The sequence below is a fragment of the Sciurus carolinensis genome, chromosome 5 (assembly GCF_902686445.1).
Source record: "Sciurus carolinensis chromosome 5, mSciCar1.2, whole genome shotgun sequence".
NCBI lineage: Eukaryota > Metazoa > Chordata > Mammalia > Rodentia > Sciuridae > Sciurus > Sciurus carolinensis.
In genome coordinates, this window is record NC_062217.1 from 151778094 (window position 1) to 151790540 (window position 12447).

Below are 12447 nucleotides of genomic sequence, written 5' to 3' on the forward strand. Positions count from 1 at the left end.
ATGGTTTGTCCCTGAGATCTGTTGCCAGGAGACCCGGTCTATGGTTCTGCTATTAGTCAGGTAATGGGGTCTGCCTGGAATTCTCGCTGAGTCCTTTCCATAGTGTCCGTTTGGATCTGACTGAGGCCAGAAGGGGAGTTCCTCATCTCGATTCCTTTGTTCAACCATCCATTCACTCTGGAGGGTTTTACTCTGCGCCAGACCCTGAACCTAGAACTAGGGAAGCTATATTAGCACTACCTCGCCCCGCCCTGCCATCCCGGGAGCTCAACGTTCTGGTGGTTCTGTCTCTTGTTTTCAAGAACCAGTTCCACTGTTCCGTGAGAGAATTAGCCCAACCCCTGGAGCCTCAGTCTGCACGAGATGTCTGATCCCCAGTCGCGCCAGGGACCCCGCTCCGCCTCCGAGGACTTGTGGCAGCCGGGAACGCGGCGCGCCCAGGGGCCACATCTGGCTGAGCGGGCGCGCGCGTGTCACTAAGACGCTCATTCACCAGCGCAGCTGTCACCATAACAACCGAAGCCAGGGAGTCCTGGCGACGGCTGGGGCGAGGGCGGGGGCCGCGGTCGCGGGAACGACCCGGTGGGGGCGGGAGCGCGAGCGCGGCGGCCTGGGGAGAACAACCACCGCGGGAGCGAAAGCAAGCCCCGCGCTGCGCCGAGCCCCGCTCCATGCAGACCCGCCGGCGGGAGGGCACCACGCAAATCGCCGCAGCGGCCGTCCCCGCGGGCGGGGACCGAGCCTGCAGCTAGAAAGCCGAGCCACCGGGCAGGCCGAACCGCTGAGCGCCCGCGCGCGGAGCCCTGACTCTATGGCCCGGGGGTTGTGCGCCGAAGCCGCCGCGCCGCCCACCACCAGCCCGAACTCGAGCGCCAGCGGGAGAAAGAGCGCAGTGCCGGGAGCCGCTGGGCCTGACCCAGGGGCCCACCCGCGGCCCCCGTCCCTGCGGCGGGGAATGGGAGACAGGTAGCCCGCTCGCGCGAGGACACCCGCGGCGGGCAGGACCTACCGAGGACCGCAAAACCCAGAGAGAGGGAGGAGAGGAGCGGCCCGCCCGTCCCTGGCCGCAGCCCCACCAGGGCCCTCCCCCGGCGGCGCGCACTCACGCGCGCACACACTTGCACACATTTTACCTCCGCTCCTGCCCAGCCTCTCCTGCGCCCAGAGAGAGTAGCACCTCCTGGGACCCGATGCCATGGGTAACAACTTCTCCAGTATTCCCTCTCTGCCCCGAGGAAACCCGAGCCGGGCGCCGCGGGGCCACCCCCAGAACCTCAAAGGTAGGCTTCGCGGGTCGAGTGCACCTGGAGGACTGGGGCGCTGATGGAGGTTGGGGAGAGATGGAGAGGTGTGACTGGGGAGGACTGGCAGGTGCCACCTGTTGTGTGCATTTGGAGACAGGAGATGCACATCTGGCCATGGAGGTGGGCTGGGGAGTGGGGGCTGCCTGTGGTGATGGTAAAAACCAGAAAGGATGGCGTTAGGTGGGGTCTGCGCAGTTCTCCCTGCTAGCACTGGAAACATCCCTGGAGTTCCCTCAGGGCCGCGATGCTAGGCAGCATGAAGAGGTACGGAAGGGCATTTGCAGGGTGAATAGGGGAGCGGAGGGAAGCTCAGGTGGTCCAGCTGAGCTCAAGAGAGTCACAGCGACCTCCTTTTCATCTGCTTAGGGCTGGAGAGATCAGGCCGGAAGCACTAGTTGCATTTCTAATTAGAGGGTCTTAAGAATCCAGGATTAAAGAGGCCAAGTTGGTGCCTTCCTTGTTCCTGGGGTCCCCCGAAGCTGTTGATTATCTGCATCCACTGAATCACTTCCTGCAAAGACCAGATATCTAGTTGGAACCCTAGAAAAGAGGGGCTGGGATCCTTGAAACAGAGGGACATTTACCAGGAAGGTCTTTACTCTCTCTGTCCCTGGATCCACCCTGTACTCTCTAGGGGGCTCCAGGCCCAGACCCTGGCCTTGCAGCTTCCAAGGCCATCTCTTGACCTTAGGGAGACACAGGGCTGTGTCCTCCCAGGTCCTCAGCCTCTGCTAATTCCCTTCAGGAAACTGCTTTTCCGTCATCCTCAGAACAGCTGCACTTGTCCTGGACACGCTGATGACTAAAATCCAGGAGGGGAAGCCCTTGGCTTTCACAAAAAATTACCCATTTCCTCAGTCCCTCAGGTTATGAGAAGGATAACAGAAGTGCCCTTTAACAAAAAAAGGATTGAAGTTTCCAAAGAACTTTCACAAATATCTTTTCAGTGAGCACAGAAACAACTCAGGGTAGTCAGCAGAACAGAGCTAATTTTGCCCATTTTATAGTTGAGAAGAACAAGGCTTTAGATTCCTAAGCCAGTGAGAGGCAGAGATAGATTATGGTCCCTTATCTTCTGACTTGGAATTCTGTTCTCTCTTTTGCTGGATAACTAACCTTGAAGAACAAGGGTGAGGAGGAGAGACAGGACCACCATATTGCATTCTAACTCCCACTTGGCTCAGGAATATCAGTGGGAATATCAGTGGGTCTGTTGTTTTGCTGAAAATTATTATGGTGATACATATCCAGACCCTTTTAAAATGACATATTCATTGACCTTGTAATCCCATCTAGGGAACTGATTGTAAGAAAATGGAGATGCAGGCAAACACTTATAGCAGCAGACTAGGATGTTCGTGGCAGTGTTATTTATAGTAGAAAAACAACTTAATGCCCAGTAATCACGGTGGAGCACATGCAGGCATTAAAATTACACACACACACACACACACACACACACATACACACACATATATATTTTAAAATTTTTTAGTTGTGGGTGAACACAATACCTTTATTTATTTATTTTTATGTGGTGCTGAGGATTGAAGCTAGTGCCTCACATGCGCTAGGCAAGTGCTCTACCACTGAGCTACAACCCCAGCACTAAAATCATATTTTTTGAAGAATTTTTGATGGCTTGGTAAAATGAACACAACACATAGACAGGATACAAAAATATGAAGATTGTATGATCCCAATTTTGTTAAAAAGAAATATGAATGGGAAGGAAAACCAACAAAACCAACAAAAACCCGTAAAGAATGTTTCTAAAAGGTTAACGGTGTCTTCTGGGTAATGGTATAAGATTTTTTTTTTCTTTTCTGGTTTATATTTTGCTCTTTTCTAAGTTGTGTGCAATAAATATTGTTTTTATAATCAAAAGTAAGCTTTCATGTTAGCATGTATAGTAACTGTTTCTGAGCACTGAAAACAGATTCCTAAAGGTGGAGGAACTGTGGACATCATTCAGCTCAACCTCCCTCGAAAGTTCCAAGAGTGGGGGGAAAAGGATAATGACTTGCCCAAAGTACCTAACGGTCCACTCAGGTGGCAAAGCTGGGCTCTGTCCATCAGGGGCTAGGGGTTTTCTGGGGCCTGGAGAGTTGACTTGGTCCTTCAATACTCACTGATCATCTCCCTAAAAAGGTTCTATTCCTTTTTTGACTCCATGGAAGTCAAAAGGAGGTTCCAGGAATTGTGCCTCATTCTGTCTAAAGTTCGGAATTGTGGGGATCTGAGGTCTCTGTGGCTAGGGTCTTTGACAGAAGGAAACAGGAGGCAGGAGAAGGCGTCCCACTTCCCTGTCCCCATTCACTCATCTACTGGAGGTGGTCATGGGAATTTCAATTCTACTCCTTCCAGTCCTGATGAAGGAGAGGATGTGCCCACAAAGGCCACCTATTGGTATTTTCCACCCTTCATCATGGGTCCATTGATCCTCCTTCTTAACTTGACTTCTAGGGACCTGCTCCCATCTCCCTAACAGAACTCACCTTTATTCTGTAATGGTTTAGTGTTCACTCCAATTCCCTTCTGCGTGGATCAGCATTAACCTAGGTGTCTTCTCTGATCTATCAATGGTCATCCAGAATTCTATTCTAGTTCTACTGGTGTTGACCCCAGTAGAGCATGATCCTAACTCCCCATCTAGAGTTGTGCCGGGGTTGCTTCCGTACACACCCAGAATTCAGCTTTAATTCTTAGCACCGACCATCCAGAAATTTGCTAGGGGTGGAGCAACCAGCTCTATTTTCCCCTCTTCTCTAATGGCAATCTGTATTGATATCTCACCATTTTAATGAAAACAAGTGGAGGGGACCTGGAATAGTAGGGGCCCTGGGACTGGAGTTCACAGATTGGTCCAGCTCTCAATGGGGTGAAATGGGGTCGCTCTTCACCTTTCAGTGGTAGACTTTGGCTTTCCTGGAGACACACTGCTGATTTCCACTGGCGTTTGAAGATTGCTGGTCTAGGAGAGTCTTGGAGGAGGTTCATAGTGTAGTTTAGAACCAACAGGCAGACTGAGGAGCTGCTGTATGCTGGGCTCAGAGGTGCATGGTATTGACACTCCTGAGCTTTCCTGGGTTGAAGGTCTACTTGGAAAGGCAAGGCTGAGGGAGTGAATGGAACTGCATGCTTGTGCGGTTGGGCTGTTGAAACCCCAGGCACGTGGGCTGAGATGGGGCTTCAGGGAAGGATTTGAGGTGACCCCAGAGGGAACTGCAGAACTTGGATGGCAAGGAGTCCTAGGGTGTGTGGGGAAGGGACAGACGGCCAAGGCTTGGGGGAGGGAGCACGTGTGTATATATTACGTATCGGAGAAGGGCCCAGGGTGACTGAGGCAGGGGGTTCATGCTTTATGGGGAAAAACACAAGGAATTAAAGTCTTTCCTCCTTGCCCGGCTCTTTCTGAGTGTCTGCCTGCTTGGTGCTAACTGTGGAGGGGCAGGCAACTAGGAGAGTCTTTTTGGGGAGTTACACAGCCTAAGTGTCACCAATGGATGGGAATTGAGTGGGCCACTTCCCATCTTCTTTTTATTGTAGCAAAATTTGCATAACATAAAATTCACCATTTTAACCCTTTAAAGTATAATTTAGCATTTAGTACATTTGGTGTTGTGTGACTATTTCTAATTCCAAGATATTTTCATCACCTCATAAGGAAACCCCATGCCTATTAAGTACTCCCTCCCCTAAATCCCTGACAACCACTAATCTACTTCCTGTCTTATGGACTCGCCTATTCTGGATATGCCACATAAATGGAACCATGTAATAATTGTCCTTTCATGTTGGGCTTCTTTGATTTAGTATAATATTTTCAAAGTTCCTCCATGTGGTAGCATATCTTTTCTTTCTTTTTTTGTGGCCAATTAATATTCCACCTTATGAATATGCCACAGTTTCTTCATGCATTTGATGAACTTTTGTGTTGTGTCCACCTTTTAGATATTTTGATTAATGAAACTACAAACATTTGTGTATAAACTGTTGTTTGAACACCTGTTTTCAATTTTTAGATACCTAGGTGTGGACTGCTCATCTTTTAAAAGGTAATGCTTCTGAAATTGGACACTTCACAAAGCCACTGGTTGTGACAGCTGCAGGGAGATCATCCCCTCCCCCCAGCTTGGGCTGGGTGTGACTCCAGCCCGACACCTGGTGTTTGCAGCCTCTTTTCCACAGTGGCTGAGGCCTCTGGGTGACTGAGGGAGGAGCTGCCGACATTGGCTAGGGGGCCTGATTCTTGAGGAGGACTAGAGTGAGCCACAGGAACTTGTCTGCAGACCCTGAACTTCCTCACTGCCCTCTGGGGGTGGTGGTGGAGGATGGTCCTCCTTGGACAAGGTCCTAGCAAATTCTCTGCTTTCACATTCCTGTTGCTATTTCCATGATCTGGGTCCTCATCCTGGATACTGTGACAGCTGCTGCCTTAATCAGTCTCTCTGCCTGTGGTCCGTCAGAGGGATCCTCCTGCTTTCGTTGTACCCCTCCCCTTGGCCACAGTGGTTGTGGCTGCCATAATCAGATACTTAAGGCCTCCATTCTTCAGCCAGTTTTCAGATGTTTCCATTGCTCTGTCTGCGCTTCTTCCTTGGTTGTCATGACACTTGTAGATTAGGTGAGCTCATTCAGCTCTCTGCCCCCAGATGCAGCAGACAGACCTGGGTCAGGGGGGCTTGCCTGGTGGCCTCCTCAGCCACCGGAGATTTCAGAGAAGCTGGGCTGAGTCAGCACCCTTCCCACCTGCCCTGTTGGTTTTCAGTTCAGCTTTACCTTTGAACCCTCTTTTGTTAATCATAATAATATCTATAATAGCCACCATATGTTGGGTGGTTACTGTATGCCAAGTACTTATGTGTAGATTTTTCCCATTGTTTCCTTCTGATTTGTCACCATTTTGTAGGTGGGAAAGAGGCTCAGAAAGATAAGTAACATCCTGGGTCACACAGTTAGAAGCTGATGGAACTGGGGTTCAAACCCAGGATTCATTATTGTGGCCACTATACTATCCTGTCCCTAGAGAATTCTGCCTCGGGTGGGTTTTGTCTTCCACTGTGGGAAAGAGACTGGACAATCATCTCCTGGTTTCTGAACCAAATCCCAGAGGAGGGAAAGGGAGTACCATGGAGCTCTTGCTGCTGCCTCCCTTGGCTAGCCAGAGGACAAAGAGGCTGGGCAAATCTGGAATTCCTAGTCCCTCCCCCTCACACATATTTTTTTAGCCCTGTAGACCTATCAGCCAGTCATTAGACACTTTCGATAGAACTTCTTGTTCCTCAAAGTGAGGTTTTTCTCCTGCCGGCATCAGCATCAGCTGGTGGGTATAAAATGCAGGCTCCCTGCCCCTAGCTCAGACCTACTGACTCAGAGATGGGGCCTCCAAATATGAAGTTTAATACAATCCTCAGGTTATTCTGATATTTCCTAAGCCTGAGAATTATCGAAGCTGTGGGCCCTCAGAACCCTCCCACCCTAGTGCTCGCGGAGTAGGCGGCATCAGCTTCCAGGGGCGGGGAGTCTGGAGTTGGAGATTTGGTGTGGAGTTGGAGGGGTACCTCAGGGAGTGGCCCAGCAGCGGAGACAGGGCGGCCGAGAAATTCAAGATGTGCTCAGGTCAGCGAGCAGCTCCTTCAGCCTGGGATCTGGGGAAGTAAATCAATCTTCGAAGATAGGCTGGGTCAAGACCTTGGAAGACCTTGGATGTCAGGACAAGGTGTTTAGATTTTATCCTGCAGGCACTGGAAGACATGGATGGCTTTTGAGCAAAAGGACTATAATAATTTTATTTAAACAGTAACAGCAGAAGTAGAATAGAGACTGAAGAGAAAAGGAAATGAAGAAAAAACATTTTTTTTAAGAAGCCCAGATTCTAATGTTATCCTAGTTACCTTCATATAAATTAATCTCCTAATAAACATGAGGCAGGTATTATCATTCCCATTTTATAGATGAGAAGTTAGTGGATATTAAGGATACTGTCCAGAAATATTGAAATAGGAAAAGGCAGAACTGGGGTTTCTGCCCAGGACCCCAAAGCTCATGAGGGAGAAAACTGGTCTTGGGGAGAATTGCTCTGTATTGGTGTCTCTTCTCCTTGACACTGGATGATGGATATTTTAGTCTGCTTGGGCTGAAACAGTTTTGGGGGCTGAAAGTCTAGGTCATGGTGGATGCATGGTTGGGTTCTAGTGAGGGCTTTCCTCTTGCCTTGCAGATAGCCTCCTCCTGAGTTCTCAAGTGGGCTTTCCTTGTTTATGCAGATGTCCTCTTTTTATAAGGTCACTGATACTGTGAGATCAGGGCCCCAATCTTATGACTTCATTTAACCTTTATTACATCCTAAAAGCCTTGTCTCTAAATATAGTCCTATTGGGGGTTTTGATATATGAATTTGGTGGGGGAATAAAATTCAGTTCACAGCAGATGGCATGTGCATACTGAGGTCCAGGCATTGGCTATACATCACAGAGTCCAAGATGTAGGTGGGATGGGCAAAGGCAGAAACAGAAGTGGGGAGGTAGGGAGAGGAAGGAGGGCAGGAGCTAGGCACTGCCCAGGTAATGCCAGGTTGCCTTCTCCCCACTGTGCCAGCTGGCAGGACTCATTTCCTGTTAGCGTGTGACTAACTCATTCCTGGACCTGCACACCCAGGGGCTAAGAGGCTGAGGGGCTGCCTCTCTTTGAGCTGGTTGCTTTGGCAACCTTGGGCAGGATGTAAGAGGTCTCCTTGGTAACGCCTAGGAAACCTGCCTCAGGGATGGAGGGACGTGAACTGGCTAGTGGTCAGGCTGGGTGGCACAGGCAGAGCTGGGCCAGGCCACTGAGATGAGCAGGCTGTGAGGAAGGACAGGCTTAGGGAATAGCCTGAACTGCCTGTTGGCCATTTCCAGCAAGCCAGAGTCCAGAGGACCTATGTTCCTATGGTCCTGCATGGGAGGACCAGAGTCACTAATAGGCCAGCCCAGGAAGTGGGTGGGGCAGTGGCAGGCGGCGGGGTGGGGAGTGGGGAGAATATAGCTTCTGGATGACAGCTCCAGCTCAGGCTTATTTAAAGATGCTTATCAGGGGTCATTACCCGGATCCTGCTGCTTCGGTGAATGAGCAGGTGCTGACGCTTGGGAGAGGGGGCAGAGCCTGGAGAAAAGAAGGGCTCAAAGAGGAGGAGGGAATAGTGGGGAGTCTTTGGGAGGCAGGAGGGCAGCATCCGCTTTCTCCTCTGCTGTTGCTGTGGTTCTGAGGAGGCAGGGCTTCGGTGTTGGCGTGGGAACTGAGGAGGGGTTCCTGGGATGCTGTGATTGGGGGAAGGCAAGGGTGGGTGGGTGCGTGGGTGGGGAGCCCCTTTTGTTGAACACAAATACCAAGCCTCCGCAATGGAGCAGCATTCTCCTAGACATGAGGATAGTGTTACACAGAACAGAGCAGGAGCCACATTGAGTTTACCATAACTCCAGGGGGAAGCAGATGGAAACAAAAATGACGGACAAGTGAACAAAAATGAGTTGGTTATGATCGTTGCTCACATTCTATGGGCGGGTGCTTGTGCTACCATCCTTATCCCATGGCTCATTTAGTCTTTTTTATTTTATTTTTTGGTACTGGGGATTGAACCCAAAGAAGGTTTCTCTAGGGATGCAACCTGAGTGCTTTACCACTGAGCTACCGTCCCCAACCCTTTTTATTTTGAGAAAGGGTCTTGCTAAGTGGCTTGGGACCTCACTAAATTATTGAGACTGGCTTTGGATTTGCAATCCTCCTGCCTCAGTCTCCTGAGTTGCAGGGATTTTAGGCGTGCACCACTGTGCCTGGCTCACTTAATCTTTACAGCAACTATTTGAAATAGGACTGGTTAATTATCCATTTACAGGTCAATAAACTGAGACAAACTAAGTAACTTGCCTTAGGTTACATGACTGGTATGAGATGGAACTTGGTGGAAATATAACCATGATCTCTCTGACCTTGGAGCTACCACTTCGGGTTTTTTTTTTTTTTAATTTTTTAATTTTTAAAAATTTTTTAATTGTAGATGGACACAATATCTTTATTTATTATTTTTATGTGGCGCTAAGGTTAGAACCCAGTGCCTTGCATGTGTGAGGCAAGTGCTGTACCACTGAGCTCCAGCCCCAGCCCTGGAGCTACCACTTTAAAAAAGTAGACTTTTTCTCTTACACAGTTTTGGATTTACAGAATTATTGCAAAATAATACCAAGAATTTATATATACCCTACACCAGTTTCCCTGTTTTATTATTATTATTTTTTTCAGTCCTGGGGACTAAACCCAGGGTCTTGTGCATGCTAGGCAAGGGCTCTGTCACTGAGCTTCTTTCCTGATCTGTTTCCCTATTATTCACATTTCATATTAGTATGGAACACTTGTGACAATAAATCAATATTATTGTAGTGTTGTTAAGTAATGTCCATAGTTTATTCGGATCTCCTCAGTTTTCCCTAGTATCTTTTCTCAGTACCAGCATTCCTATCTAGGATGTCAGCCACATTATATTTTTAGTTACCACATTATATATTTCAGCATCATGTTTTCTTAGGTTTCTCTTGGTCGTGACCCTTTCTCATTCTCCTTGTTCTTCATGACCTTGACAGTTGTGAGGATTGCTGGTTGGGTATTTGTAGACTGTCCCTCTCTATTGGAATGTGTCCTATGTTCTTCTCATGATTAGACTGTGAAGAGAAGGACCAAAACAGGTAAAGTGGCTTTTCATCACCTCACACCCGCTGTGCGTGCTCTCCACCAGACTCATTGCTATTGATGTTGACCTTGAGCACCTGGCAGAGCTAGTGTTCATCAGATTTCTTCATTGTAAAGTTAAAGTCACACACCGCTCCCTTCCTATTGTGCTCTTTGGAAGAAAGTCTCTCTGTGGAGTCACTTTTAAGGGGTGCTCTTTCTTTAGCTCGCTCTTTCTTTTCTTTCCTTTTGGTACCAGGGACTGAACCTAGAGGTCCTAAACCATGGGATGGGCTTGGAGGGTAGAGAGGTGAGCCCTGGCCTGGTCTCTGCCCTCCAGTGCTCATGGCCCAGCCTGTCCAATTCACACATTGGTCCCTGTTGGCAGAGAGATCCTGGAGCCCTCCTCCTCCATGCCTGCTTTCCTGTCCTTCTCTTGTCCTGAGACAAGAAATGTTCCACTGAACAGAGGACACCAAAATCCAAGCAAGTTCAACTCCCTTATACAAAATGGCATGGTATTTGTATATAACCTACGCATGTCCTTCCACATATTTCAAGCCATCTCTAGATTACTTATGATATCATATAAAAGCTATGTAAATAGTTATTGTACCATATAAGCTAGGAAATGTTCCACTGAACCATTCTCAGGAGGGGAGAAGGTCTGATAGGTGGTCAGGCATGTGCTTGGTGGCTCGTGCAAGGACTGGTGGCCACTGACTACAAACATCAGAACCCAAATACATCACAGAGATTGTTTTGTCTACCTCCCCTCTCAGCCCAGGTCCTCTGAGCCCTAGAGAGGGGAAGTGACTGTCTTACCCAAGATCCTACAGTTGGATTGGACCAGGTGGTGACAAAGTCGAGGCGATAGAAGCTAACGCCCAAGGAACACCGGAGTGGGACAGATGCTTGCTCCAGCTGTGGTGTGAATGTTTGCCTGTTTGGAGTGTGCTGTGCAGGAGACCCTGAAGGGCTTTACACAGAAGAGTGGCCAGATCACCTACCTGTCCCAGAAAGTTCTCAGGACAAGAGAGAGGCAGGGTGGAGGTGGGTGGGGCAGGAAGGAAGCCACTGCAGTCTTCCAGATGAGGACAAAGGTGTGGCTTCTGCCAGGGGTTGGAGGAAGTAAACAGAGGGCAAATACAGTGGGTGTCCCATATCTTCAAGTTCCACACCTGCAGATGCAACCAATTGTGGATCATAAATACTAAAAAAAAAAAAAAAAATTGCATCTGTCTTGAACATACATAGACTTTTTTTCTTGTCATTTTCCCCTAGCTTATATGGTACAATAACTATTTACATAGCTTTTATATGATATCATAAGTAATCTAGAGATGGCTTGAAATATGTGGAAGGACATGCGTAGGTTATATACAAATACCATGCCATTTTGTATAAGGGAGTTGAACTTGCTTGGATTTTGGTGTCCTCTGGGGTCCTAGAACCAAATCCCCTGGAAACCAAGGAATGGCTTTAGATATTTTTGAAGGTGGATCTGAAGATTTGGAGGTTCAGATCCAGAAGAGGGAGCTGTTGAGGAGCTAGCTACTTGTGTGACTATGCCAGAATTTTGACTTCCAGGGCAGTGGTTAGTGAATCACCCAGGGGGCCTCGTGGGAGGTCATTGCATGCCCATGTGTGGATGAATCCTCTGGAGCTGTGTTCCTGCCAAGGGTGTGAGGTTTTAGACCCAGGAGGAGAGAGAAATGAGCAAGTTCAGGCTGGCCCTAAGTTGTCGGTTCCATCGCTACTCCCAGGACACCATCAGTAATTAATGTCCCCTTTGCCTGTCACATGTGGCTCATGGGAGGGCAGAGGCCAGACTCTAGCACCTGTGGTGCACCTGACTTCTACTGGCCCTGGAACCCAGCATGTCTCCTTTATGGCAAACTGTACAGAAAACTGTTTTAGGGAGCTTGGGTTTCCTTATCTGAGCCTCAAGTTGAAGTTGTGTTAAAACAACAAAGTCCAAGACGTGCTGGCTAGGTTGGCTGTTGGGGTTCAGGACTTGCTCTGAAGGGGAAGGCTTACAGCCTAGTACCAAGGTTCAGTTCCTGAGGCACCAGGTTCTATTTTGGGGTGAAGGTACCATTTCTGCAGGCAAGATTCTGGGTTTCAATTTGGGGATCTGGATTCCATGCTGGGGTGAGGGTTCTGTTCCTGGAGGGTAGCTCTCCATCTCAGGATTCAGGATCCATGATTGCACTTGAACTTTGAGTCTTGTGACCAACCATTCATTTGGGGACTCAGTATTCTAGCACTGGGTTGAGATTTTCTTATGATGTGGGACAGATGAGGCTGGACACCTGAGGAATTTTCCGGAAGCAGGTTTATTTAAGCTGCAGTGATCCAGAACTGCAGTGATGCCTAAAAATCTCTGGACCCTGGGTCTGGAAGTTCATTTAGATTTATACTCAGTGGGGTGGTTACATGA

The 12447-nt window shown here is 48.7% G+C and overlaps 1 protein-coding gene across 1 annotated transcript in view; it reads left to right on the plus strand.

Annotated features, from left to right (window-relative positions):
- The first annotated feature begins 671 nt into the window (after positions 1 to 671).
- The window catches only part of Neurl1 (neuralized E3 ubiquitin protein ligase 1), a 69422-nt gene continuing 57646 nt past the window's right edge, over positions 672 to 12447 (plus strand). Inside the window, exon 1 of the mRNA XM_047554217.1 lies at positions 672 to 1280. Within this exon, the coding sequence (XP_047410173.1) occupies positions 1196 to 1280 (85 nt within the window). The 5' untranslated portion in view covers positions 672 to 1195. The remainder of the gene's footprint in view (positions 1281 to 12447) is intronic.